The following is a 25795-nucleotide window of genomic DNA, read 5'->3' as shown; positions in this document are numbered from 1 at the left end:
AAGAGCAGGTTTTTCCCTGGCTCTTCCAAATTCCAAAATTGGTTTAAATGGCTCCTAAAACCCAATTAAAAATTTAGAAATTAGTGGCTTATTAACTGAAAGTTTAAACATTTATCTGTGGATTTCCGTTTTAAAACCAGTTCCTACATTCAACAGGAACTGGAATCAGGTATCTTAATGGATAGCCCGTGGTGCTTCCCAGTCTTGGTGAATTAAATATTCTGTGTTCATTTATTCTATAAGTATTAATTAAACACTTATTATGAACCACTGGAGATTATAGCAGTGGACTTGGTGGACATGAAGTTCCTGCCTTTGTCAAGTTTACATGCTAGTGAGGAGACAAGCAAGAACTATGAATTATGATAAGTTGTACTAGAAAAAATTATATGGTGGAATAGGGAGGACCTGGGTAGAGGAAAGAGTTTAACTTTGAGAAGATTATCAGAGAAGACCTCTGAAGAGGTGGCTTTTAGATAGGCCAAAAGAATTAAGAGTGAACGAACTATGCCAAAAACTGAGAAAAAACCTTTCAGGGGACTTTTCTCAGTTTTTCTTGAGAATAGAACATAAAAAGGCCCTGAGACAAGTAGGAGTCCTTCATGGTTGTAGCTTGAGTGGTACGACCTGGAGGTAAGATTGGAGAGGAAGGCAAGTGTCAGGGTGTACAAGTCCTGGTAGGTCAAGACAAGAAATTGGATCTAACTGGAGCATAGTAGGAAGCCTTTGAGACGGGGATTGATGTGATAATGTAAATCTTAACAAGATGACTTAGCTGTTCTAATTAGGAGACAAGAAGCAGGAACTCTGGATAAGAGAGTGTCTGAATTTCCGATTAATCCATTCAGCAAGTACCTATTAGGTGTGAGTTTTGTGTCAGGCACTATTCTTGTGCCAGACATAGCTGTGTTCTGGGCTGTGGAGCTTCCACTCCATAGTGGCAGTCTGGAAGCATTCTCTTCAAAGGGCTTATGTTTCCTGAGCTGTGAAGTCCACTGCTGTCCTGTACGCTTATGCCATTTTGTCTTCCCTCCCTGCCTGTCTACATTTTGTTCTAATGGAGACAGTCTGTTGCCATGTTCTTTCAGCTCAGAGATGCTAAATTTCTTTTTGTTTCTTTGTTTTGTTTCACTCATGAATCCTACTTTAGAAAATGCTCATATATACCAGATTTTGTATGTACTTCTAGTCCATCCGTGGCCAGCTTAACAACCCCTTTACCATTTAGTTCTAGTCACAGATGTGGTGCCGAGTGTAGGGTTGTGGACAAAGTAAAATGTCAATTTGTGGCATCTTAATCAGCAGTTAATTTTGAATCTTTGAAGTCTGTGGAAATTGGGGAGATCTCATTTTTCTTTCGTTTTAGGATGTATCACTATGTTTGATATATAAGGCTTTCTGAGCTTAGAAATACCATGAGTCGTAGGAATAAACTTGTGTAGATAGTATTGGCTACATTAAACAAATAAATGATGATCTTTCTTAGCATAACAATAATTATTGACCTTTTTCTCTCAAGGATTGTGAAGCTGGATATAAACTGATTTCTCAATGTTGTTGCAGGTCTCGGAGGAACATGTGTAAATGTGGGTTGCATACCTAAAAAACTGATGCACCAAGCAGCTCTGTTAGGACAAGCCCTACAGGACTCTCGGAACTATGGTTGGAGCACCGAGGAGACGGGTACGGCAGGAAAAGCTGCTTTTCCATTTGTGCTTTTGATGGGTTTGAGCTGTGATCCTGCACTAATGCACCATCCATTTCTGTGGGACTAGAAAATGACTGGGAAGTTTTTATTGTTGACGTTTTTTATGTCTAAAATTACTGTGATTATCCTGTGTCAGGTAGCTGCATAGCTGGTATGGTAAGGACAGATACTGTACTTAGAGTGCCTTTCTGTAATAGAAAACCAGAATTTTTTAGATAAATTCTTTTTATTATTATTATTTTTTAAAGTAATCTCTGTGCCCAGAGTGGAGATCAGACTCATGACCACAAGATGAAGAGTCACACTCTACTGACTGAGCTAGCCAGGTGCTCCTCAAATAAATTCTTTCTTAGGGTTTCATAAAGAGTGTAAATAACATTTGCTTTCCTTGGAAATGGTTTCATTTTTCTCTCTCCCAAGAAATCAGTTTCATAAGCTGATAATTTGGGTGTGGGGGTGCTATTTATTTGTTGAGGAAGAGATAGACTTTGTTGGATAAAATATTTAAAGTACCCTAGTGACCCCAGGAAAGTTGAAAAGGAATTGTTGCCTTTGGAAAGTAGATTGTATTATCTGGTTGAAAAAAAAAAAAAATTGAGGTTAGCATAGCTTCATAATTAATGACATAGGTCACCATGTCCTTGAAGAGATAAACTCCAACTGTATCTGATACAGTTATGAGATCTTATAGGGTATGGGACATTTGCTAGGGTAAATTATTTTGTAGCTTTTTCTGAATTTTAATTAAGTTTATTAAATATTGTTTTAAAAAGGCATAATAAATAAGTGCTTTGAAAAATTTTGCTCCTACTCACATTAGCTATGCTTCCTTTGTTTGATGCTTTTACTTCCTGTTTAAAATCAACAGTACTTTTTTATCCAAGTTTGGAATTTTAGAAAATCAGTTACTCAAAAAATGTTTTTGTGTTGGGGTCATCTTTCTTTCCTCAGATCCTTACGAGGCTATTCTCTGTCTATGACCTTTGGGGCCTTAGGCTGGTACTGAGAGTTTCATTACTTGTTTCTGAGGTGCCATGCCTTTTCTCTTGCCAACAAACAGGGCAGTCAAAGTGACTCTTTTGACCTACGGAATGTGAATTTAACACATAATCTACCGATAATCCGTCCCTAATCCCATTTCTGTGCCCCTCCCCAAATTATTGTTACTCTCATGTCTGAATGTCTCCCCACTGAGTCTGCCATTAGATACACTCTTTCCCCTCCTGGAAGCCTACTTTTAATGTACCTCCGTGAACAAGAGGTCTCCTTTCAGTTAATTATTAGACTTCTTAATAGACATTTTAAAGTGGTAAAGTTAAATAATATTGCTATTGAGTGCCCACTGTTTGCATTTGAGTCTGTCCTGGAGAGATACAGAGATGAGTAACAGCAATTGTATAGGTACACAGATTCCATAATCACTGATGTACCACTATCATCAAAGTGCAGACCATGTACCCAGGGGGCCCAGAGGTAGAATTGGTAACAGGAGTTAAGTGGCAACACACAGTCTTTGCTGGTATTCTGGGTCCCTTGAGTTAAGAGCTTCCTTCACCCCAGCCCTCCTGATACTAAAATGAGATAGCCCTTGGCACAACTTCTGACTTTTCCATTCACTGCTTGTGATGAGGATTAAGTATAGTAGTGTGGTTAAAATAGCTGCCACTCAACATACAGTTTTTATCCTTGCCTCTGGACTTGTTGCCTTTAATTCTTCCATTCATGGTTTGAATAAATTGGGTAGACTCTGCCAAGCACTTAGTTCTTTAATGTGTAGAACAACATTTACAGGTACTCCAGGAAGTTGTATATTTGAACTAGTTAGTTACTCTCTTAAAAAGGACATGTAACAAGAACATTAATCTGAAAAAGTCTAGAATCTGTTGGAAAAAGTAAGATTGTTCCAAGCAAATTTTGATTTACACAGCTTTGTAATTTCCACATACTGGCATTTACAGTGAACATGTCTGTCTCTTAAATCTAGGTAAGTAACAGGGCCAGGGAGCTATATAACTCAGTCACACAATTTTTATTCATTCATGTAAGGATCTAATACTCAAATTGGCATGTTGTACTAATTGATGTTAGCTTTAAGCTATCCACTCTTATGAAAAATAAAGTGAGTGGAACAGAATTGCTTAATTTTAGCTAGAAATGTAGGGAAGTGTATATATAGTGGGTCTTTAGAATCTTAAAAAGAGTTAAGTACAGGCCTCTGCTGAATGTGAATTTTTATTAACAGGACCAACTAAGTGTAATTCTAATAAATTCAGTAATCAGGTGGGTGGTAAAATATTTAGTGAATCGACAGATCTTTCCAGCAGATGAATATTTCTGTATCTGTCATGTAACAATAAACATTAGCTATGCTTATTTATGTTGAATTTATTTCTGAATTGTATAATAAAGAACTAATAAATATATAGTTACTGGAGTGATAAAGAGCCACTACCAGCATAAATCCAGATCTATACATTAAAACCAGTAAAATCTCCCTGAATTTTAATGGGATTTTAAAACTTGGCCAAATCAAAGTTGTCTTTAAAGAAATTATTTATTCAGCTAAATGAACAGTTTTAATCTTGTGCTTCTTCCTCCTTTCCAGATTTAAACATTACAAATTACAATTTTCTATTTTTATACTCTCCTCTTTTATTTGCTAGCAGCACCAATCCCAAAGGGTTTGATGAAAGCCATGCCCTATATTTAAATCCCTCTCCCTCTGCCCCTCCCTGCGTGTACACGCACACATATGCTCGCTCTCTTTCCCTCTAAAATAAATAAAGCGTTAAAAAAAAAATTGAATCCTTTGAGTCAGGCACTAATATATTAAATTTCAGTGGATAAAAAAATCAATCATTCATCCATTAATAACTTATCAATGAGGGATACCTGGGTGGCTCAGCGGTTGAGCACCTGCCTTTGGCCCAGGCTGTGATCCTGGAGTCCCAGGTTCAAGTTCCTTATCGGGCTCCCTGCATGGAGCCTGCTTCTCTCTCTGCCTACGTCTCTCGTCTCTGCTTCTCTCTCTCTCTCTCTCTCTCTCATAAATAAAAAAAAAATATTTAAAAAAAATAAATTATACTCAAAAGATCTGTCATGAAAATGAGGAGTCTGAATCTTAGATTCAGGATTAATAAGCAGCTTAGCCATGGAGAAAGTGGTGAATCAAGTCTATACAACCCAAAGGCCAGCCTCTGGAACTGGGAATAACAACACAAAAATTGGTCTGTGGAACCCGAGAGAGCAGACTGTCAATACTGAATTCACATAATCATAAAATGTTAGACTTGAGATCAGTGGAAACAAACAGCGGCTATAGAAGCCACTGTGGTTGCAATGCTGAGAGGGTGAGGTGCTGGGAGGCAGGACTGGGGGACACTGAGGGAGCCCTGCCAACCTGCCCATCTGGCCTTCATCTAGCAACACTAGAAAAAGGGGCAAGATTCACTCCTGCTTTGTCTCCAAGGAATGAACAGAATAATGAGTGTAACTCAACCCCCTGTGCCAATCATCTAGCTATAAAAATTACCAACATTTTGCCAATCTCATTTCATATACCCCCATTTTTTTACTAGAATATTTAGGATTTTATTTATTTGAGAGAGAGCACTTGTACATGTGCACAGGGGAAGGGGCAGAAAGAGAGGGAGAAGGAGAAGCAGATTCCCCACTGAGCATGGAGCACAATCTCAGGACCCCACGATCATGACCTGAGCCAAAGTCAGACCTTTGAGCTTCCTAGGCATCCTTTTACTAGAAACCCTAAGCATTTTACTGGTGATGTGGTTGGCTATTACAGTGGTTTGGGAATGACCAAAGGCCAGTGATGCTAAATATCCTTCGCTATATATAGTTCCTTCCAATTAGAAGGTATCCAGTCCAACATGCCAATAATGCCTGCCTGGAAAAATAATGACCTAGACCACAGGCAGGATTGCCCTGAAGATGTTAAAGATTCCACAAAGTTCAGTTAGTCTGATTACTGTTGTCAAACTTAAGGGTGTGGCCCAGTGGCACAATAGAAGCCCTAGATACTAGATAATATGTAAATAAATGATCATGAGTGTATACGCTTGATTTTAAAAAAAAGGTGATGGCGGGCAGCCTTGGTGGCGGCGCAGCAGTTTAGCGCCGCCTGCAGCCTAGGGCGTGATCCTGGAGACCCGGGATCGAGTCCCACGTCAGGCTCCCTGTATGGTGCCTGCTTCTCCCTCTGCCTGTGTCTCTGCACCTCTTTCTCTCTCTCTCTCTCTCTCTCTCTCTCTCTGTGTGTGTGTGTGTGTGTGTCTATGAATAAATAAATAAATAATCTTTAAAAAAAAAAAAAAAGGTGTTGGGGACGCCTGGGTGATTCAGTCAGTTAAGCGTCTACCTTCAGCTCCGATCATGATCCCAAAGTCCTGGGATCAAGTCCCACATTGGGCTCCTTACTCAGTGGGGAGCCTGCCACTCACCCTGCTTGTGCTCTCTCTCTGTCAAATAAATGAATACAATCTTTAAAAAAAAAAAAAAAATGTGATGGGCTATGTTTGGCTGTGGGGCCATACTTGGCCTTTGTTTGCTGGTCTCTGGTCTAGACTCTGTTACAAGCGTAGTAACTCCAAACCTGGCTACATCAGGATCCTTTGGGGATTGTTAAAACTACAGAATCCTAGGCTTTACCACACCTCATTACCCCAACAATCAGTATTTACAATCAAAATAAATCCTGTTCATTTCTTAAAAAGTTTATACCTGGTTATCTTAGTTTTAAGAATTGCCAGGAGGCCTTGCATGACTTAATTGTATGGTGGTCTTCTAAAAAAGAAAGAATATTTGAGCATGAAAAAGTTGTTGATGTGCTTGAAATGAAGGACCCTGCTCTTTTAGACTAAAAGCTCTGCTCTTCATATTCCATGTGAATAGTTGCTAAGAAATGATCTTTGCCAGGCAGTTGAAAAGCTAAAAGCATTTTGTCTTATCTTTTTGTGCAGTTAAACATGACTGGGATAAAATGACAGAAGCTGTACAGAACCACATTGGCTCTCTGAACTGGGGCTACCGGGTAGCTCTGCGGGAGAAAAAGGTGACCTATGAGAATGCATATGGACAGTTTGTGGGTCCTCATAGGATTAAGGTAATTGTGTGACACCCTGAGTAGCTTTTGTTTGTTTTAAACTTTGGTTGGGGGTAGGGGAGGAAAAAGAAAGTGATTATCTTAATAAAATAAAAGCCATGGTGACCCAAATTGCCCAGTTTGGTGATTTTGCAGTCACATCTTACAGGGCTTTCTTTTGTGGGGTGGTAGTGTAAGAGTACTGGATTTGGGGCCAGATGACCTGGATTTGAGTGTTGCTGCTTATTAGATTTATGATTTTAAACAAATGTATTAATTACTCAGAGCCTTAACATCTTATTGGGTATTACCAGATTTTTGTGACGATCAAATTGGATAATGTGGTGAATGGCCTTTGTTAATTATAAAGTCTGCAATTCTAATGAATAATAACTTATTAAAAGTTGACATTGGTTTCTTTGCAGGCAACAAATAACAAAGGCAAAGAAAAAATTTATTCAGCAGAGAGATTTCTCATTGCTACTGGTGAGAGGCCACGTTACTTGGGAATCCCCGGTGACCGAGAGTACTGCATCAGCAGGTAAGGGGACCTTGCAGGGGAAAGAGAAATTCATTTTAGATTTATGCTTTTCAGGTTTTTTTGTTTGTTTGTTTGTTTGTTTTTTTAGGCTTTTTCTTCAAACCCATTCAGTCCATTTCCTAGAACTTCAAAGTATTTTGCCACATTTTTTGCCCAAAAGGGACAGGGAGTTGGGGAAAAAAACACAGGAAAAATCATTTTATGCAAGAGAACATTGAAAGAATTCAAAGCCGTAAACATTGGTCTTTTTACTACCCGGTTAACATCACTGCTGACATATAGATTTATGTTTGAAATGTATATATGTGTGAGTGTGTGTTATAAATGTATAAAACATAAAACCAGAAGAATATTCATGGGGACACTAAAACAATGACAGGGTGGCAGGCCATATAGATTTATTAAACCCTCGTCCCTCCTCATGCTGTTTACAAGGTTATAATGTCACTGTAGGCTGGCCATCTGAAATAAGTGAGTCAGGCAAGGTTTGGCTGTGTGATTTATTTTTGCCCATCAGGTGATTGTACGGTGACATAGCAATTCACATTTGGAATTCAATCAGGAATTTAACATTATGATGAAATTATGACAGGTTGTTGATAAATACGTCCTCTTGGGTGTTTTTTGCTCAAGGAGTTTCTGATTATGTTATAAATTATTTCCTTTCGGGCCCTTTTTCTGGGCAAGGATATTATTTTTTTTTTCCCTTGTGCTTCATATAGGGGCAGCTCGGATGGTAACAGTTCTCTTTGTTGTCTCGGATAGCTTCCCTTCTCATATTTTAAAAAATAATTTCCCAACAATGCCTTTGTGATCTCTCTCATGTCCTGTATATTCTTGACTAAAAGATTTTGTTGGGTTTTACCTTTTAGAGCTGGTTTTTATTTTACAAAACAGTTATGTTGCAAGTTTTCTCCAACTCTTCTCCCCACTCTTGATAATTGGTGTTCTAAATAAAAAGTAATACAGATTTTTACCTCGGAGAGAGCTAAGTGGTGAGATGAGGGATGGGGGTTTGATTTGCGAAAATACGATATTAAACACATTAGTGGACAGTTATTCCAGACCGTTCAGGATTATTTTGTTTGACCACGAGCTGGGACTAACGTCAGAAATCGGGCGGTGAGCTGTTTGGCCATGAGCAGCTTGAGCTACTCCCAAAGCAACTGAGTGGCAAGAAAGGGACAGTGTCTAAGGCCTTGCAAACACTTTCCATATATTATGTGTGTAGCTAATTGAATGTTTTTAATATGAAAAGTGTATCATACTTAAGAAACCAAAAGTTTTACTTTCATTTAGTCATTATTCACATACGACCATTTTCAATTTCTTTTTTTCCGTCTTTCTTTTCTTTTCTTTTTTTTTTTCTTTTTTTAATTTCCTTTCAGTGATGATCTTTTTTCCTTACCTTATTGCCCGGGTAAGACCCTGGTGGTTGGAGCATCCTATGTTGCCCTGGAATGTGCTGGATTTCTTGCTGGCATTGGTTTAGATGTTACTGTTATGGTACGATCCATTCTCCTTAGAGGATTTGACCAGGACATGGCCAACAAAATTGGTGAACATATGGAAGAACATGGTGTCAAGTTTATAAGACAGTTTGTACCAATAAAAGTAAGTGGAGTTGCTGGTAGGTTTATTGTTTCTATACTTAGGTTTAAAAGGCAGGAGAGAAAGCATTGGGGTGGATGATGGGAGCTTTCTTTCAGCATTATAAACCGTTAGCCTCACCTGTGATATTTTATTTATTTGGCAGCACAAGCTGGGGGACAGGCAAAGGGAGGGGGAGAACCAGGCTTCCCACTGAGCAGGGATCCCAGTGTGGGGCTTGATCCCAGAACCCCGGGATCATGACCTGAACCTAAGGCAGATGCTCAACCACTGAGCCACCCAGGCACCCCAACAGCTTTGTTCTTGTCTGCAGATTAATAATTAATAATAATACTCTCCTCTCAACTTTCTTACCTTAGGTTCTCTCTCTCTCTTTTTTTTTTTTTTTTTTTAATGCTTCTCTTTGGACATCCCTTTACTTTATAATTACTAGAGTTTTTTTAAGGAGTGGAGGTAGATATCCTATGTTTGCACTAGGACTGTGATTAGAAAACAACAGCTGGATGTACGTGTTGTCTGATAGAAGAGTAACCTATTCCTATAATGTCTTTTTTTTAATTCCAGTGTAGTTAACATGCAGTGTTATATTAGTTTCAAGTGTGCAATATAGTCATTCAGCAACATGTTATGCTCATCATGATAAGTGCCCTCCTTAATCCCTATCACCTATTTCACTCTTCCCCCCCCCCCCCACCCCAGCCTGCCCTCTGGGAACCATCTATTCTCTAATAAGAGTTGGTTGTTTTGATTTGTCTCTTTTGTTGTTGTTGTTCATTTGTTTTGTTTCTTTAACTTCACATGTGAATGAAATCATAGGTTTTTTTTTGTCTTTCTCTGACTTATTTTGCTTAGCATTATACTCTCTAGTTCCATCCATGTTGTTGCAAATGGCAAGATTTCATTCTTTTTTATGGCTAATATTCCATTGTTTGTATAAACCACATCTTTATTCATCTATTGATGGATGCTTGGGCTGCTTCTGTAATTTGGCTGTTGTAGATAATACTGCAGTGAACATAACAGTACATTTATCCTTTCAAATTAATGTTTTTATATCTTTTGGGTAAATACCTGATAGTGCAATTGCTGGATCATATGGTAGTTCTATTTTTAATTTTTAAATTTAAAAAAAAATTTTTTTTTTTTAAGATTTTATTTATTTATTCATGAGAGACACACAGAGAGAGTCTAGGCAGAGACACAGGCAGAGGGAGAAGCAGCTCCAAGCAGGGAGCCCAATGTGGGACTCGATCCTGGGTCTCCAGGATCATGCCCTGGGCTGAAGGCGGCACTAATCTGAGCCACCCGGGCTGCCCTATTTTTAATTAAAAAAAAAAAAAAGATTTTATTTATTCTAGAGAGAGTGTGTACGCATGAATGGAGGGAGGGGCAGAGAGGGATGGAGAGGGTTAAGCAGATTTGCACAGAGTACAGAGCCCACTGTGAAGCTTGATCCCAGGACTTTGAGATCATGACCTGAGCTGAAACTAAGGGGTGGATGCCTGACTGAGTCATCCAGATACCCCTGTATTTTTAAAATTTTTAAAAGATTTTATTTAGGGTGACTGGGTGATGGGCGTTGAGGGGGACACTTGACAGGATGAGCACTAGGTGTTAAAAACTATGTTGGCAAATCGAACTTCAATAAAAAATATATTAAAAATAATAAAAAAATTAAGATTTTATTTGTTCATGAGAGACACAGAGAGACGGGCAGAAACATAGGCAGAGGGAGAAGCAGGGTCAGTGCAGGGAACCCGATGTGGGACCCCAGGATCACGCCCTGAGCCAAAAGCATACACTCAACCACTGAGTCTCCCAGGCATCCCTATTTTTTATTTTTTAAGGAACCTCCATATTGTCTTCCACAGTAGCTATGCCAGTTTGCATTCCCACCAACAGTGTGCAAGGGTTCCTGTTTCTCCATATCCATGCCAATACTTGCTATTTTTTGTGTTTTTTATTTTAGCCGTCGACAGATGTGAAGTGATACCTCATTGTGTTTTTTTTTAAAATTTTATTTATTTTAGAGAGAAAATGAGTGGGGGTTAAGGAGCAGAGAGAGAGGGAAAAGCAGACTCCCCGTGGAGCAGGCAGCTTGATGAGGGGTTCAGTCCCAGGACCCAGGCATCATAACCTGAGCTAAAGGCAGATGCATTTTTTTTTCATGTTTGTTAAAGCAATTTATTTATTTATTTTTAATTGGAGTTCAATTTGCCAACATATACCATAATACCCAGTGCTCATCCCATCAAGTGCCCCCTCAGTGCCCGTCACCCAGTCACCTCCACCCCCTGCCCACCTCCCTTTCCACCACCCCTTGTTCATTTCCCAGAGTTAGCAGTCTCTCATGTTCTGTCTCCCTCTCTGATGTTTCCCACTCATTTTCTCTCCTTTCTCCTTTATTCCCTTTCACTATTTTTTATATTCCCCAAATGAATGAGACCATGTAATGTTTGTCCTTCTCTGATTGACTTATTTCACTCAGCATAATACCCTCCAGTTCTATCCACGTCGAAGCAAATTGTGGATATTTGCTGTTTCTAATGGCTGAGTAATATTCCATTTTATACATATACCACATCTTCTTTATCCATTCATCTTTCAATGGACACTGAGGCTCCTTCCACATTTTGGCTATTGTGGACATTGCTGCTAGAAACATCAGGATGCAGGTGTCCCAGTGTTTCACTGCATCAGTATCTTTGGGGTAAATCCCCAGCAGTGTAAATAAAGGCAGATGCTTGACTGACTGAACCACCCAGGCGCCTCCTCCTCATTGTGGTTTTGATATGCATTTTCCTGATGATGAATATTGTTGACAATCTTTTCATGTGTCTGTTGGCCATCTGGATGCCTTTGGAGATGCCTTTCTGTTTATGTCTTCTCCCTTTTTTTTTTTTTAAAGTAAGCTCTGTTGGGCTTAAATTCATGACTCTGAGATCAAAATCTGGTTTGAGATCAGAAGTCAGATGCTTAGCCAACTGAGCCACTCAGGTGCCCACTTTTTAATTGGATTATTTGGTTTTTTGGTGTTGAGTTGTATAAATTTTTTTATATAAATTCTTTATATGTTTTGGATGCTAACCCTTTATCAGATATGTCATTTGCAAATCTCATCTCTCATTCTACAGAAGTAGAAAGTATTCTCTTATACTTTTGTTGATTGTTTCCTTCGCTTTGCAAGAGCTTTTTATTTTGATGTAATCCCAATAGTTCATTTTTGCTTTTTTTTTTTTTTTCCCTTGCCTGAGGAGACCTATCTAGAAAATTGTTGCTAAGGCCAGTGTCAAAGAAGTTACTGCCTGTGTTGTCTTCTAGGATTTTTATGGTTTCAGGTCTCAACATTTAGGTCCTTAATCCATTTTGAGTTTATTTTTGTGTGTGGTGTAAGGAAGTGGGCAAGTTTCATTTCTTTTCTTTTTTTCTTTTTTTTGCATGAAGCTGTCTAGTTTTCCTCAAACCATTTGTTGAAGAGACTGTCTTTTTTCCATTACATATTCTTTCCTTCTCTGTTGAAGATTAATTGACCATTCCTTTATAATGTCTTAACATTTAGAGAGTTGTGAGCACCTTGAGAATCTTGTGGACTATCCCCTAGTAAAATAAATATGTGCACATAACATTTTACTGGGTTACCAGGGTCTCTGACTTTTTTCTCTCCCAATTTTCTCTTTGAATTTTATTCTGTTTGGGAACTATTTGAAAGAAAGCCCCTCTAGCAAACAAACAATAAGAAAGAAGGGGATAAAATAGAAAAATCTCTTATTATCCTCATGATGTTAAGGTGAGGGAGATGAGACATGAAAGACCTTTCGAGCCAGATTTTGTGTTTTAACTTTGGGTTGACCTGATAGAAAAGGCTTGGTACATGTCCTTATTGTGGAGTAAGTGAAACTTTATTACTTTTATAGGTTGAACAAATTGAAGCAGGGACACCAGGCCGACTCAGGGTGGTAGCTCAGTCCACCAGTAGTAGTGAAACCATTGAAGGAGAGTATAATACGGTAAGGAGAGGACCCAGGTCATTATGCATTAGAAAGCAGATAATGTGCTTATTGTTATTTGCTGGGTATATACAATGGCTGCTTGCTATTTCCAAAACCCTTGATTATATTCCCATTCTAAGACATTGTTATTGCTTGTGGTATTACAATTTGTTTTAGTATAGGGATGGCTTCAGATTTTCTTTAATGTAACTTTAAAACATCATTTGTCAAAGAGCTGAAAAGGACATCCAACTTTTAAAATGAGCTAGAACTTCTCTGTCCTTAAAAATTTTAATTTCTCTAGCTCACTACTTTAAAAAAAAGTAGTTCAGTCATAGGCTGTGCTTTCTTTGTCCCTAAACTTGGCTAGATTTATAAAGGAATTGTTAACTTTCTTTTTCTTAATAAATGGATAAGGATCTCTACCGTATCCTATTCAATGGCTATATATATATTTTTTAAGATTTTAATTTGTTTAAACTCTTGCAGTATTTTCTTAGTGAAGTATTTCTTTCCAGGACTGGAAAATGCAATGAGATTGGCTTAATGATTAAGTAACTTATATGCAACCTTTTGGTAACAGTCACTGATATATTAATAATTTTTCAGGTATTGCTGGCAATAGGAAGAGATGCTTGCACAAGAAAAATTGGCTTAGAAACCGTGGGAGTAAAAATAAATGAAAAGTAAGAAAAAAATTTATGTCTTACTGAATTAGTGTTCCAGTTATTTTATAATACTGATTAATAGTGAAGTTTTAGATTTTTAGTTAGTTGTCATATTGGAGAAAACTCTCAGTGCTATTCACAGTAGTATTTTCTGTTTTTACTTCTTTCCCCTTTTCAGAATCTAAATGGAAGATAGAGCAGCTTGCATTTTGTTTCTTTTAATGTTTAGGGTACAGAAAAAGAATCTAACCCCACAGTTAATTGCAGGTGTGTGCTTTGAGCCTCATTAAATATATAAATTGAACCAAGTTTAGAGCTACCAAATTTTAGGATGATGAGTGGTCACTGTATTTCTAGTGACAGCTACAAGTATCAAAAACTTTTCAAGGTTAAAAGTTAAAACGTTCTGGACTGTAGCACTAGTTGAGATAACTGACCTGGGTGGTATCTGCTTATCTGCTGCCTGAGGCTGTTTTTCAATATCCCCTTCCTTAAACCAAGTAAAAACAAGCACTGTGAATGCCAAATGTCTGGGAAACTAAAAATGCAGGTTACTTTCCCTTTTACTGGAATAATCTTATCTTCTAGAGAAGAGACTTCCCTAATCTGATTGTGAGGATTTTTGTTTTATTCATTTTTTACTAGGGTGAATGAAGAGACAGTTGTTGAGGAGGTCATCAGTAAGGTTTAGCAGACCAAATGTTCCATCAGCTTAATATACCTGCTAGCCTGTTTCCAGTGGGCCCAAGGCTTAGATTTTGTGTTATGTTAACAGCTAACACTTACTCTGCACTTACTATGAGCCATGGCCTTTTGTGCTAAATATTTTGTACACATTTTCATTCAGTCCTCGCTGCCTCTTAAAGTAGAAGATGGTATCCTTTTCCTTCTTACTGGTATTCCCAGTATTATGGTTCCCATTCCCAATACATGGTTCCCATTTTCCCCTGGGAGAATGAAGCTTAGTGACATTAAATAGCCTTCCCAGCATCATAGAGGTGATAACTAACAGACCTGATTATTACAGTTTAGAATCTTTATATTCTTTTTTTGTTTTATTTAGTTAGGTAATCTCTACACCCAACGTGGGGCTCACACTCAGAACCCTGAGATCAAGAGTCGCACATTCCTCCCACCAAGCTAGCCAGGCACCCCTAGTATCCACCTGCATGTTCTTAACCACTGTTGAAACCCTCCAGAGTTTCTTACGCTTTTCTTATTCCAGAATTGTCTCTAAGCTTTTTAAGAATTTTTTTTAATTTTTATTTTATTTTTTTATTTTTATTTTTATTTTTTTTAAGAGAAGGAGAGTGCTTGGGGCATGGGGCAGAAGCAGAGGGCGAGAGAGAATCTTTAGCAGGCTCCACATTCAGTGCAGAGCCTGATACAGGGCTTGATCCCACAACCCTGAGATCATGACTTGAGCTGAAATCAAGAGTCAGATGCTTAACTGAGCAACCAGTTGCCCCTGACGTATGTATTTTTAAGTTAATGCATTAGAATGTTGGCCTTAGCTAGAATCACAGTTTTGGGCTTCTTTGGGAGAAAGGAGATTTTGTTTTACTTCATAGTGGTAATTAATAATTTTAACTGAATGAATTTTCAGGACTGGAAAAATACCTGTCACAGATGAAGAGCAGACCAATGTACCTTACATCTATGCCATTGGTGATATATTGGAGGGGAAGCTGGAGCTCACCCCAGTAGCAATCCAGGCAGGAAGATTGTTGGCTCAGAGGCTTTATGCTGGCTCCAATGTGAAGGTGAGTTGTAGCTGACACCTATTGATACTGTTTTTTATTTTTTTTTTAATATTTATGTATTTATTAGAGAGGGGAAGAGAGAATCCCAAGCCAACTCTGTTGAGTGTGGAGTCCTATACAAGGGCTCAGTCCTATGATCCATGAGATCACTATCTGAGCCAAAACCAAGAGTCGGACACTTAACCTACTGAGCCACTCAGGCACCCCACCTATTGAGACTGTTTTTAATAATGCTCCCAATTCTCTAGTTAGGAGTAGCTGTGAAGTTTTCCAGGTCTTTTTTTTTTTTTTAAGATTTTATTTTTTCATGAGAAACCCAGAGAGAGGCAGAGACAGAGACATAGGCAGAGGAAGAAGCAGGCTCCTTGGAGAGCCCAATGCAGGACTTGATCCCGGGACTCTGGGATCACAACCTGAGCCCTAGGCAGATGCTCAACCACTGAGCCACCCAGATGTCCCAAGTTTTCCGGGTCTTGAATAATTTAGCTATCTGCTGACAGCATCTTAGATGTGCTTTATTAACTGTATTCAAAACAAGACATTGTTAAGACTACTGTTCTTTTTTGACTTTATTATGAAAATTGTCATTCTTGGAATCACACTCGGAATAAAATGAGTTTGATTAATCAAGTTTCAGCACTATTATGTTTCATAGATGCATAATAGTTGCATTTTACATTAATTTCATTATTACCCATTTTAGTATAATTTTCTGAATCTTTCTATGGCACCCATCTAGGCTATAAAAGGATTTGAGGATGTAGGTAATAATGTCATTGTACAGAGCTGCTTAAACAGATACTTAAGCTTTTATTACCTTGTCCTTTCTAAAAATATGTCTTCTGCTCTTGGAATGTTTAATGTGCTATATTAATGTTTTCGATTTTTTTTTAAGTCAGTGTATGAAATTGAAACTTTTAGGTATGTTTCATAGGACTAGATGGCAAATATAAATGTACTGTAATTTTTTAAGACAAATTTTACAGCAGTTACAGGTTCACAGCAAAATTGAAAGGAAGGTACCAGGATTTCCCATATATTATTCCCTGCACTCATACATTCATAGCCTTCCCCATCATCAGCATTTCCTCCCTAATTGATTATTTGAAAGGATTCCAGGAACATTGATTTTAAAGAACTTAGTCATTACTCATTTTCCTGGCACATAAATCACCGTGGGTTGATCTGGGTTGGTTATAGTAATGGAAACCTCAAAGAATATGGCTAGTAAAATTTATGACAGGCATTTCAAATGTACCTGGGGTTAGTTTGGATAGTGGCATAATAAGATCTTCTATCTTGAAATTAATAGGATTTAGACTAAAAAGGATTTGAATTCCAGATTGTCTGAACATCCAGGGCATAGTAGCTGATTCTTATTACTATTTGGGATAAATTTAACTACTTACTGGAATGAGTTATGTCTTGTATTCATTGTTGCAGTTATTGAGTATCTGGTAAACCAAGAAAAGGGAACCTGGAAATACAGCTTGAGATGCATTGTATTTGTTCCTGACCTTATATCTTTGTGTTTTCCTAAAATGGAGGTATTTTTGTATACCAACAATAACCAAAGAAGACACGTGCAAAAATTTGCTCCTAAACAAATTTGAAATTAAGTAGCACAAAATTCTTTAAAAAACTTTAATTCTTAAAAAACCTTTATTTGCACCTACTTATTTGTGGCCTTCCATGTGTTGGCATGGTACTGTATTCTGTTCTCTCCTAGGTAGAGCCAATTTTCTTAAAGTGCCTTAAGCTTTTATCAACATCAGAGTTTAATGTAGGTTGAAATTAAAGGACTCTTTTTTTATTCTGTTTTATGTTTTTTTCCTTATTTTTAGTCTAACCATAATAATAAGACATACTTTACTGAACAAGAAAATAAACAGATGCAGATGCGCTCTGATCTCTGAGTTTGAAGTCTCCCTGGTCTGTCCTTCAATATAATAAATAAAGTCAAAATGCCAGTAGATATCTAGGTTAAATGTATTTGGGGAAATCACACACTTTTAAAGCAACTGCATAATTTTGTTCCCTTTCATTTTGCCCAACATATGTTAATGAGAGCATTATCACATATTATCTAAGAAGGTGAAAGGATCCATGACTTCCTTCCTTCTAAGGGAGCAGCTCTATTGAAAAGTTTAGTTTAACATCAACACCTAGCTGAGTTCAATCCATTATGGGATTTTAAGGGAGCTCAAATTGAATCGTGGGTGTTGGTGCCTTACTCCAAAATTGCTATCATCTATTCCTTATTGCTTCACAAGAGTGTTGGGAGGAAAAAGAGATAATGCTACATGTGAGTGCTTGTGCCATGCTTGACATTGCGCTAAGGGCTTTGTAGACCTTATCTCATTCAGCCTCAGGGCAGTTGTGGAGATTGATGACATAATACAGGGAAATTAGGTAACTGCGTGAGGTCAGGAGGCTAGGAGGCAGCCAAGGCATAAAAATGAAGTCCATTTCTGATTGTAGGTACTGCTCTCTTAATCACAACAATTTATTGCCTAAGAAAGAAGATCTAGGACGTATAGATTATAGAAAAATAGGGGGTGGAATAGGAAAGATATCTCCATACTTAAAGAATCTACCAATTTGCAAAAATTTCTGTAACAAATAAAATTTTCCTAAATAAAATGAAGCAGAAAATATATAGGGAAAATTTGTATGACCCTTTTTAGCACTTAATAATTATAAACTTTCGGGCAGCCCTGGTGGCTCAGCGGTTTAGCGCCACCTACGGCCCAGGGCCTGATCCTGGAGACCCAGGATCGAATCCCATGTCAGGCTCCCTGTGTGGAGCCTGTTTCTCCTCTCCCTGTGTCTCTGCCTCTCTCCTCTCTCTCCTCTCTGTGTATTCTCATGAATAAATAAATTAAATCTTAAAAAAAAATAATTAAACTTTCAAAACTTAAAAATATTTGCCATTAAACTATTCCATTCTTTTGGAAACAAAATGAAGAAATGAAAAAAAAAAAGTTGCTCTCAAACACTTGAAATACTTCGTTTTTACAAAGAGTAAACACTAGCATCTTTATTATTAAGGTGGTACTTTTTGTTAACTGAGTATTATAGTATATATAAAATATTTTAGGGGTGCCTGGCTGGCTCAGTCTGTAGCGTGTCCAATTCTTGATCTCAGAGTTGTGAGTTCAAGTCCCATATTGAGTGTAAAGCCTACTTAAAATGTGTATATGTGTGTGTATATATATGTGTGTGTGTGTGTGTGTGCATGTATTTTATGTGAAAACCATAGAGAAACTGCAGTACACATATCTTCAACTTCAGAATGTGCATTCTAAAAGTGCATTAAGCTGATGTTGTGAAAACTGCGAAGTGTGTTCTCCAAATGGAAGTGATAGAAACAAGGGTTACATTTTCCAGGCTAGGCCACACAGTCCACTTTAAGTCCATAGGAATCTGCATTTTGGAACCGGGGACAAACCTGTCTTTTATGTAGATACTGATTTCCGTTTGATACACTGTTTTCTGCTTAAAGAATTTCCTTTAATAGTTATTTAGTGTGTGTCTGCTCTTGGTAGATTCCTTTTCTACTCTTTGTTGTTTGTTTTTTTAGATTCATTTTGCCTCCAATTTTTGGGAAGGTATTTTTGCTGAATATAGAGTCCTAGATTTACTGTGTTTTTTAAATATTTTAGTGATTTGCCTATTATCTTTTGATCACATAGATTCTGAACACAAGTATGCTGTCATTTTTATCTTTGTTCTTTATAAGATTGCCTTTTATCACAGTGTTTTAGCAATTACTGCTAAATTACTGTGTGCCTTGGCATGCTTTTCATTATTATTATTCTGCTTATGGTTTGTCAAGATTCTTGGACTTCTGTTTCTCCTTTTCATCAGATTTGGAAAATTTTTAGCCATTCGTTTTTTTTCCTGTCTTCCCCCTTCCCTTTTTCCCCCTCAGCATCCAGTTAATGAATGTTGGTTCACTCAGTGTTATCCTGAGTGTCTAATGCTCTTTTCATATTCTTCCCCCTCTGTTTCTGTGCTGTGTTTTTTTCAAGGACCTGTTGTGATGTCTTCAAGTTGACTATCTTCTGCACTGTCTTAGGCTATTAAATCCAGATTGTGTAATTTGCACTTCAAATAGTTTTTTCATCTCTACAAGTTTTATTTACCTAAGATGTTCTCAAGGCACCTGGGTGGCTCAGTGGTGAGCTTCTGCCTCTGGCTCAGGTTGTAACCCTGGGGTCTTGGGATTGAGTTCTGCATTGGGCTCCCTGTGAGGAGCTTGCTTCTCCCTCTACCTGTGTCTCTGCCACTCTGTGTCTCTCATGAATAAATAAATAAAATCTTTTAAAAAATAAATGTTTTTGTTTTTTCTCCTCAATGGGTTCATGTCTTTATTTACTTGACTATACAGAACATATTTATAATATGCTCATTTCATGTCTTCTGATAATTCCATCATCTCATTTTTAGTGTCTGTTTCTATTCATTGATTTTTCTCTCGTTATTGGCTCACATGTTCTCCTTTGCATGTCTCGTTATTTTGGATGGATGTGGACATTGTACATTTTACTCTGTTGGGTGGTGGGTTTTATTGAATTCCTTTATACAGTGTTGAATTTTGTTCTGGCAGCCCATTAAGTTACATGGAATTAGTTTTATCCTTTTGTAACTTGCTTTTAAGCTTTTTTTAGGGTCTGCAAGTAGCCACCTTCTATCTAGGGCTGATTTAATTCCACTCCTAACTCCTGCCTTTTGGAGGACTCTACCCCATTCCTCCTTATGAGTTCTTTCTACTCTGGCTTGAGGAAACAGGAGCTATTTCCAGTCCTATAAGAGTTCTGGTCATTTGGGGGCCTGCTGCTTTCTGCTTTCCAGTAGCTCTTTCCTCACCCTTGAGGACCACCTATGACACATTTATGGATCAGTTCTCAGCCCCATTCTTTGCAGATCTCAAGAGTTCGTCCTGCTCTACCCTCAGGTGCTCTGCCCTGCAGCCCTAAGCCTAAACTGTGGTCTCTATCTCCATAACTAAGAGAGATTGCTGTGCTCTGTTTGTGTTCCCTCTTCTTGCACCAGTCCTTAGTGCTCTGGACAGTAAATGAGAAATCACTGGGCTCACCTCATTTGTTTCCCTTCTGTCCGGAATCACACATCCTGCACTGCCTGTTGTCCAGGGTCTGCAAGTGGTGGCTGCTGTTTGTCTGGTTTTCTGCTTGTTGAAAGAAGGAAGGGACATCTGGTCCCTGATACACTATTATGGCTGTCTGTTGATGTCTACCTATACTTTTGATTCATAATTCTAAGAGTTTATGTTCTTTTTAAAGAAGAAGGATTATATTGTTTCTAGAGGGAGAGTGTTTTAAAGGGGAATTGAATATCTGATATTTTAAATGCAAAATGTTACTTAGGCTCACCTCTGTGTACAAATGTGATTTGGTAGGTTTTTACCAAATCATTTGTAAACATGTTTGGTATTTGCATAATATCTTTAACACAATTCACATCAGTATACTGGAAGCTCTGAGAAATCCATTGTAGAGAAACCTGTTTATTTAGTGTTTCACAAACTTGTTTGACTTCAGAATCCTTTTGTCATCTCTACTATTAACATCATGAAATATGCTTTGGAAATACCATCATTAACTTTTTTGTTTCTGTGGTCTTCCACTTTAGTGGCTGTATAATACTACACTGAGAGTATATACTATAGAATCACTCTCCTGTTTGCTATTTATAACCACTCAGTATATTGCCCCTGTTGAGGACTGCAGCAATGCTCAATGCCTGTCACTTTTTCCATATAATAAATTATTAAGATTTCTAAGGGTGGGGTTCTTGACACAAAGATAAAGAATGTATTTATGGCTCTTACTAGGTATTACCTAATTGATTTTCCAAAGAAGTCTATTAATTTCTGTCACCTGTATGAGACTGTCAGCATTGAATACACTTGTATTGTTTTTGGCTGCTTTATAAAGGGAGAAAAAGTGTGTCCTTGTTGTTAACATCAGTTAGTAGATCGATGGAGAAGGCACATGAATCTATTTATACCTGGTCTTGACAGACTTCAGACCTCTTAAAACTGCCACATGAGTTAATGGTTCTCAGTGTAGTAGGTTTATATCTGGTGTTGTGACTTCCCATACTTTTCATAGAAATTTATTAGTCTGCTTTCCCCTTCTGATTTTTTTTTAAGATTTTTTAAAATTTGTTTATTCATGACAGACACAGAGAGAGAGAGAGAAAGGCAGAGACCCAGGCAGAGAGAGAAGTAAGCTCCATGCAGGGAGCCTGACGTGGGATTTGATCCTGGATCTCCAGGATCACACCCTGGGCTGAAGGCACTAAACCGCTGAACCAGGGCTGCCCTCCCCTCCTGATTTTAAACTTTTTTGACATATTCTTTTTAGAGTTATAATTTCTCCAGTCTTTAACCTTTCATTTTGAAACAGTGTGATTATGAAAATGTTCCAACAACTGTGTTTACTCCTTTGGAATATGGTGCCTGTGGTCTTTCTGAGGAGAGAGCTGTGGAGAAATTCGGGGAAGAAAATATTGAGGTAAGTTATATTCTTTATGCCTATGTTAAGTTATACTGCTCATTTGTTCAAAATTAAAAGTAATTTCAAGCACATAGAAAAGGTGAAAAATTGTAGAAAGACCTTTCTGTATACCTATAATTCAGATTCACGTATTGCCATTTGTTTTATACTTTTCATATTTTCTTTTTTCTCTCTCTGTATCTGTATTTTTTCCCCGTACCTTTTGAAAGAGGATGAAATGCGCCTTTACTACTAAATTCTTCAGTGTGTGTTTCCTGCGAACAGGGTATTTCTTAACTACATTATAGTCACCACTTTTCACAAGTTTAATGTTGATACAATACTTGGATATGACCTACCTTCTGTTTTTCAATATTGTCAGCTGACCCAGGAATACTTCCTTCTACTTTTTGAAACCACTTTTACTGGTTCCTTTTATTATTAAAATAATATTGTTGGAATTATGGAAAATACAAAGAAGAAAACTAAAAATAAACTCCATTTCTACGACTCTGTTAGTAATAGTCGGGGTTTTTGGTACCATTACCCTCTTCTAACTTTGCCATAATCCAGGAACAGGCACCTGAAAGATGCTATTTTTGGAAACAGGATGCTACCCCAGGGACTGCTGCTTTAAATTGTTCAGGAAAAAAGTTTCCAGTAAAACCTTCCAGAAGACCAGATTTGTAAATCAGAGTAAATTTTATTATATAAAAGCCTATTTTAAATATCTTAATTTTTTCTTACTATATACATTAGTGGTAGTATGTAATATCTTGGTCTATTTGTACCACATTAGTAGCATTTTCTGATTGCAAAAATAGTATCCTCATTCTAGGACTTTTGAAAAATTAGGAAAATATAAAAAAGGAAATTGTAATTCATGAAGCAAAAACTGCTATTAATATTTTGGCATATTTCCTTCTAGTTTCTTTCCAAGTTATTTACATGTTTATATATTGTATACTTGTATATATACATTGTGTGTATTGTATAATTGTAGGTACATGTGTCTTAATTTAAGTATGATTAAGTTATTGCAGTTTTCTCTTTTACAGTTAATGTTAGGTCATGAGCATTTCACCCTAAACCCAGCATTTTAAAAAATGACTTATTTTTTTTGGATGCTATAAAATAATTTGATAAGCCATACTTTTATTAGATTGTTCATAGTTTTTCACTTTTACAAATAGAACAGTGAACATCTTCATAATTCACTGTATTTCTCTGGTTATTTTCTGACAATAGAGTCCTGTCAAGAGTCTTATGTTTTAAGGTTCTTAGTATATATTTCATATTTCTTGACAGGCTTTGGCTTTCATTTTATGAAATTTGCATTTTTCATTTAAAAGTAATGCATTTGGGTTGCAATTTTGAAAATGGAAGTAGGAAACCATTATCCATAGACTTATGTCTGTAAATAGCCATTCTTCGCAATTTGGGATAATTTCTTTAATATCTTTTCCCTATGTAATTGTGGTGATACTATAACATTATATATTCAATTTTATAACCCACATTTTAAAAAAATTCACATTGTATTATAACATCAAAGAACACTTATTATAATGGCTACATAATCCATATTTTTTTAAAAGGTAGCCAGCCATGTATGTTTTCAATTGAGGCTAGCAGCTGGAGGTGGAAATAAATCCCTGTAGTCACCCAGGTTTAAGTTCATGAAGCATCAGTAAAGATATCTGTGTCCTTCCACCTCTCATCTTCCCTCCATCTCTCCCTCTTCCTCCTCTTCATTACTTTTGGTGAAAAATACCAAAGGAGGAAATTTCTTTGGAAGCATTAAGCAAGGAACTGGGTAATTGCTATAATTGTTTGTGGCACCTTGCTTGTTTTTTGCCCAAAGTTGCCATTCAAGATGCAAGATAGTGTTGGGTTTTTTCTTTTTTTCTTTTTTTTTTTTTTTAATGTAAGACAGCAAGTAATTACCTGGTTTCTTTCTCTCATTTGCTTGCTTTTTGTTGTTATTATTACCTAAGGTTTACTGTTCTGAGGTTGAGATGTAATTAAGGGAAGGAGCTTATAGCAAAGGGGCCTGACGACAAGTGTAAGGTCATTTACCTTCTGACCAAATTTCCTATTTATTCCATGAATTTTATTGTTTCATGAAAGTCTAAGTATCAAAGAGCCTTCAGTGTTTTCAAATCACAGCTGGTGTTTGACAAACAGACTTCTTAAGATAATGGGCCTAAATTGTGTATCTTCTCAGGTTTATCATAGTTACTTCTGGCCATTGGAGTGGACAATTCCCTCAAGAGATAATAACAAATGTTACGCAAAAGTAATCTGTAACATCAAAGATAATGTAAGTGAAATCCTCGTTGAATCCTTTTTTCAGTAATTCCGTTTTTAATATGTAGTTCTATTTTGATCACATGATGTACCTCACATTCCTTTAGTGTTTTATTGTTGGTCTTCCCAGCCGTGTGGACACTGAGGGCAAGGACTATGGTGACACTGCTTGATCTCTACTCAGGGTCACTGTCACAGGGCCCCGCACGTGGTCGCAGGTCCACAAGACCTCGCCGAGCAAAGACCACAGAGACAGCTTGAGAACTGTTTACACTTGTGTTTGCGAAAGGGAAGCAGTGAAGTCAGTGACTATCTAGAAATAATGAAAAATAAAAGGAGTAACACGTGTTCGTATCCTGGGCAGCTGGCACTAATGATAAAGGTGTAATAGGAAGAGCTCTTAATTGGGTTCTGATTGAAGATTTCATTGCCAGCTCCTACGTGTAACAACTGGTAACTGAAAGCCTATGGGCAAACTCCTTCACCTCACAGTTTTGTTTCCATACCCACAAAATGATTGAATACACGGTTGGTTTTCTTTTTTAGCTACTGTCCTCATTTTATATTGTGATTCAGAATGTATATATCTTTGCACATATGCTTATGGATTAAATCTGATGAGAACTGGTATTTTTAACTTAGTTGGGATCTTACCTTAAAAAAAAAAAAAAAGACCTAAGTAAAAATGTAAATGGTTCTGAAGAATCCATACTTTTCTTATTTGGAGGGTTTGAATAAAATTAAGCCATGTATCCTACTAAGAAACTCCTGCCTCAGGTAGTAGTAGAGGAAAACCTGCACTGTCTACAGGAATGGTGATCCTAGATGCATTTAGATGCATTTAATAAATGAGGATACTAGGATACAGTTGGCATAAAGAATGATTTTATGCAGTTTTTCCTTTGCAGACATGTTTTATTATTAAAAGTGTTTGCGTATACAAAACTCTCATGCGGCTGTAGACAAAAGGAGACAATGTCTGAGGTTGTCACTAGCAGTCTGATAACTGCCTCCAACAAGAAGTAGTTCAGTTGCATGTTGCATGTAGCAATGAAACCTCCACATTTTCCTTCAGACCAAGCAAATCTTCTTTAACTGTATGTGTTTTCTTTTCCCACTGTTGTGTCATGTGTTCAAATAACACTTTTTAAATAAGATATGAAGAGCAGTTTTCACTACTAATGAGCCCATCTTAATTAAAATAGTTGAGGCCTTAAGGAGGATGATACTGTTTTTAATTATTTTCACAAAGACTGTATTAGAAAAAATGAATACTTGTCATTGTTCTTTTGTCATGAGCAGTCTCTTTTTTTTTTTAATATTTTATTTATTTATTCATGAGAGAGGCAGAGAGAGATGCAGGCTCCCTACAGGGAGCCTGATGTGGGACTCAATCCCAGGACTACAGGATCAAGCCCTGAGCCAAAGGCAGACACTCAGCCATCATGAGCAGTCTTATGCAAAAGCATGCTTCTAGAACTTGACCATCTTTGGGGCATATGTTTTATTCATTTTGAGTCCGTCACTTTACAGTGTCTACCTATGCTTGGCTTTTTCAGTGTTTATTATCTGCTGGGGTTCTA

The 25795-nt window shown here is 37.4% G+C and overlaps 1 protein-coding gene across 1 annotated transcript in view; it reads left to right on the top strand.

The window, feature by feature from the left end:
• The window catches only part of TXNRD1 (thioredoxin reductase 1), a 117460-nt gene that overhangs the window by 75529 nt on the left and 16136 nt on the right, over positions 1-25795 (top strand). The window contains 9 exon segments of the mRNA NM_001122673.1: positions 1564-1683; positions 6685-6827; positions 7232-7347; positions 8736-8961; positions 12873-12965; positions 13557-13633; positions 15222-15378; positions 21813-21920; positions 24130-24225. Coding sequence (NP_001116145.1) covers positions 1564-1683; positions 6685-6827; positions 7232-7347; positions 8736-8961; positions 12873-12965; positions 13557-13633; positions 15222-15378; positions 21813-21920; positions 24130-24225 — 1136 coding nt within the window.

This window comes from Canis lupus, chromosome 10 (assembly GCF_011100685.1).
Source record: "Canis lupus familiaris isolate Mischka breed German Shepherd chromosome 10, alternate assembly UU_Cfam_GSD_1.0, whole genome shotgun sequence".
NCBI lineage: Eukaryota > Metazoa > Chordata > Mammalia > Carnivora > Canidae > Canis > Canis lupus.
This window is presented reverse-complemented; position numbering and strand designations above follow the sequence as displayed.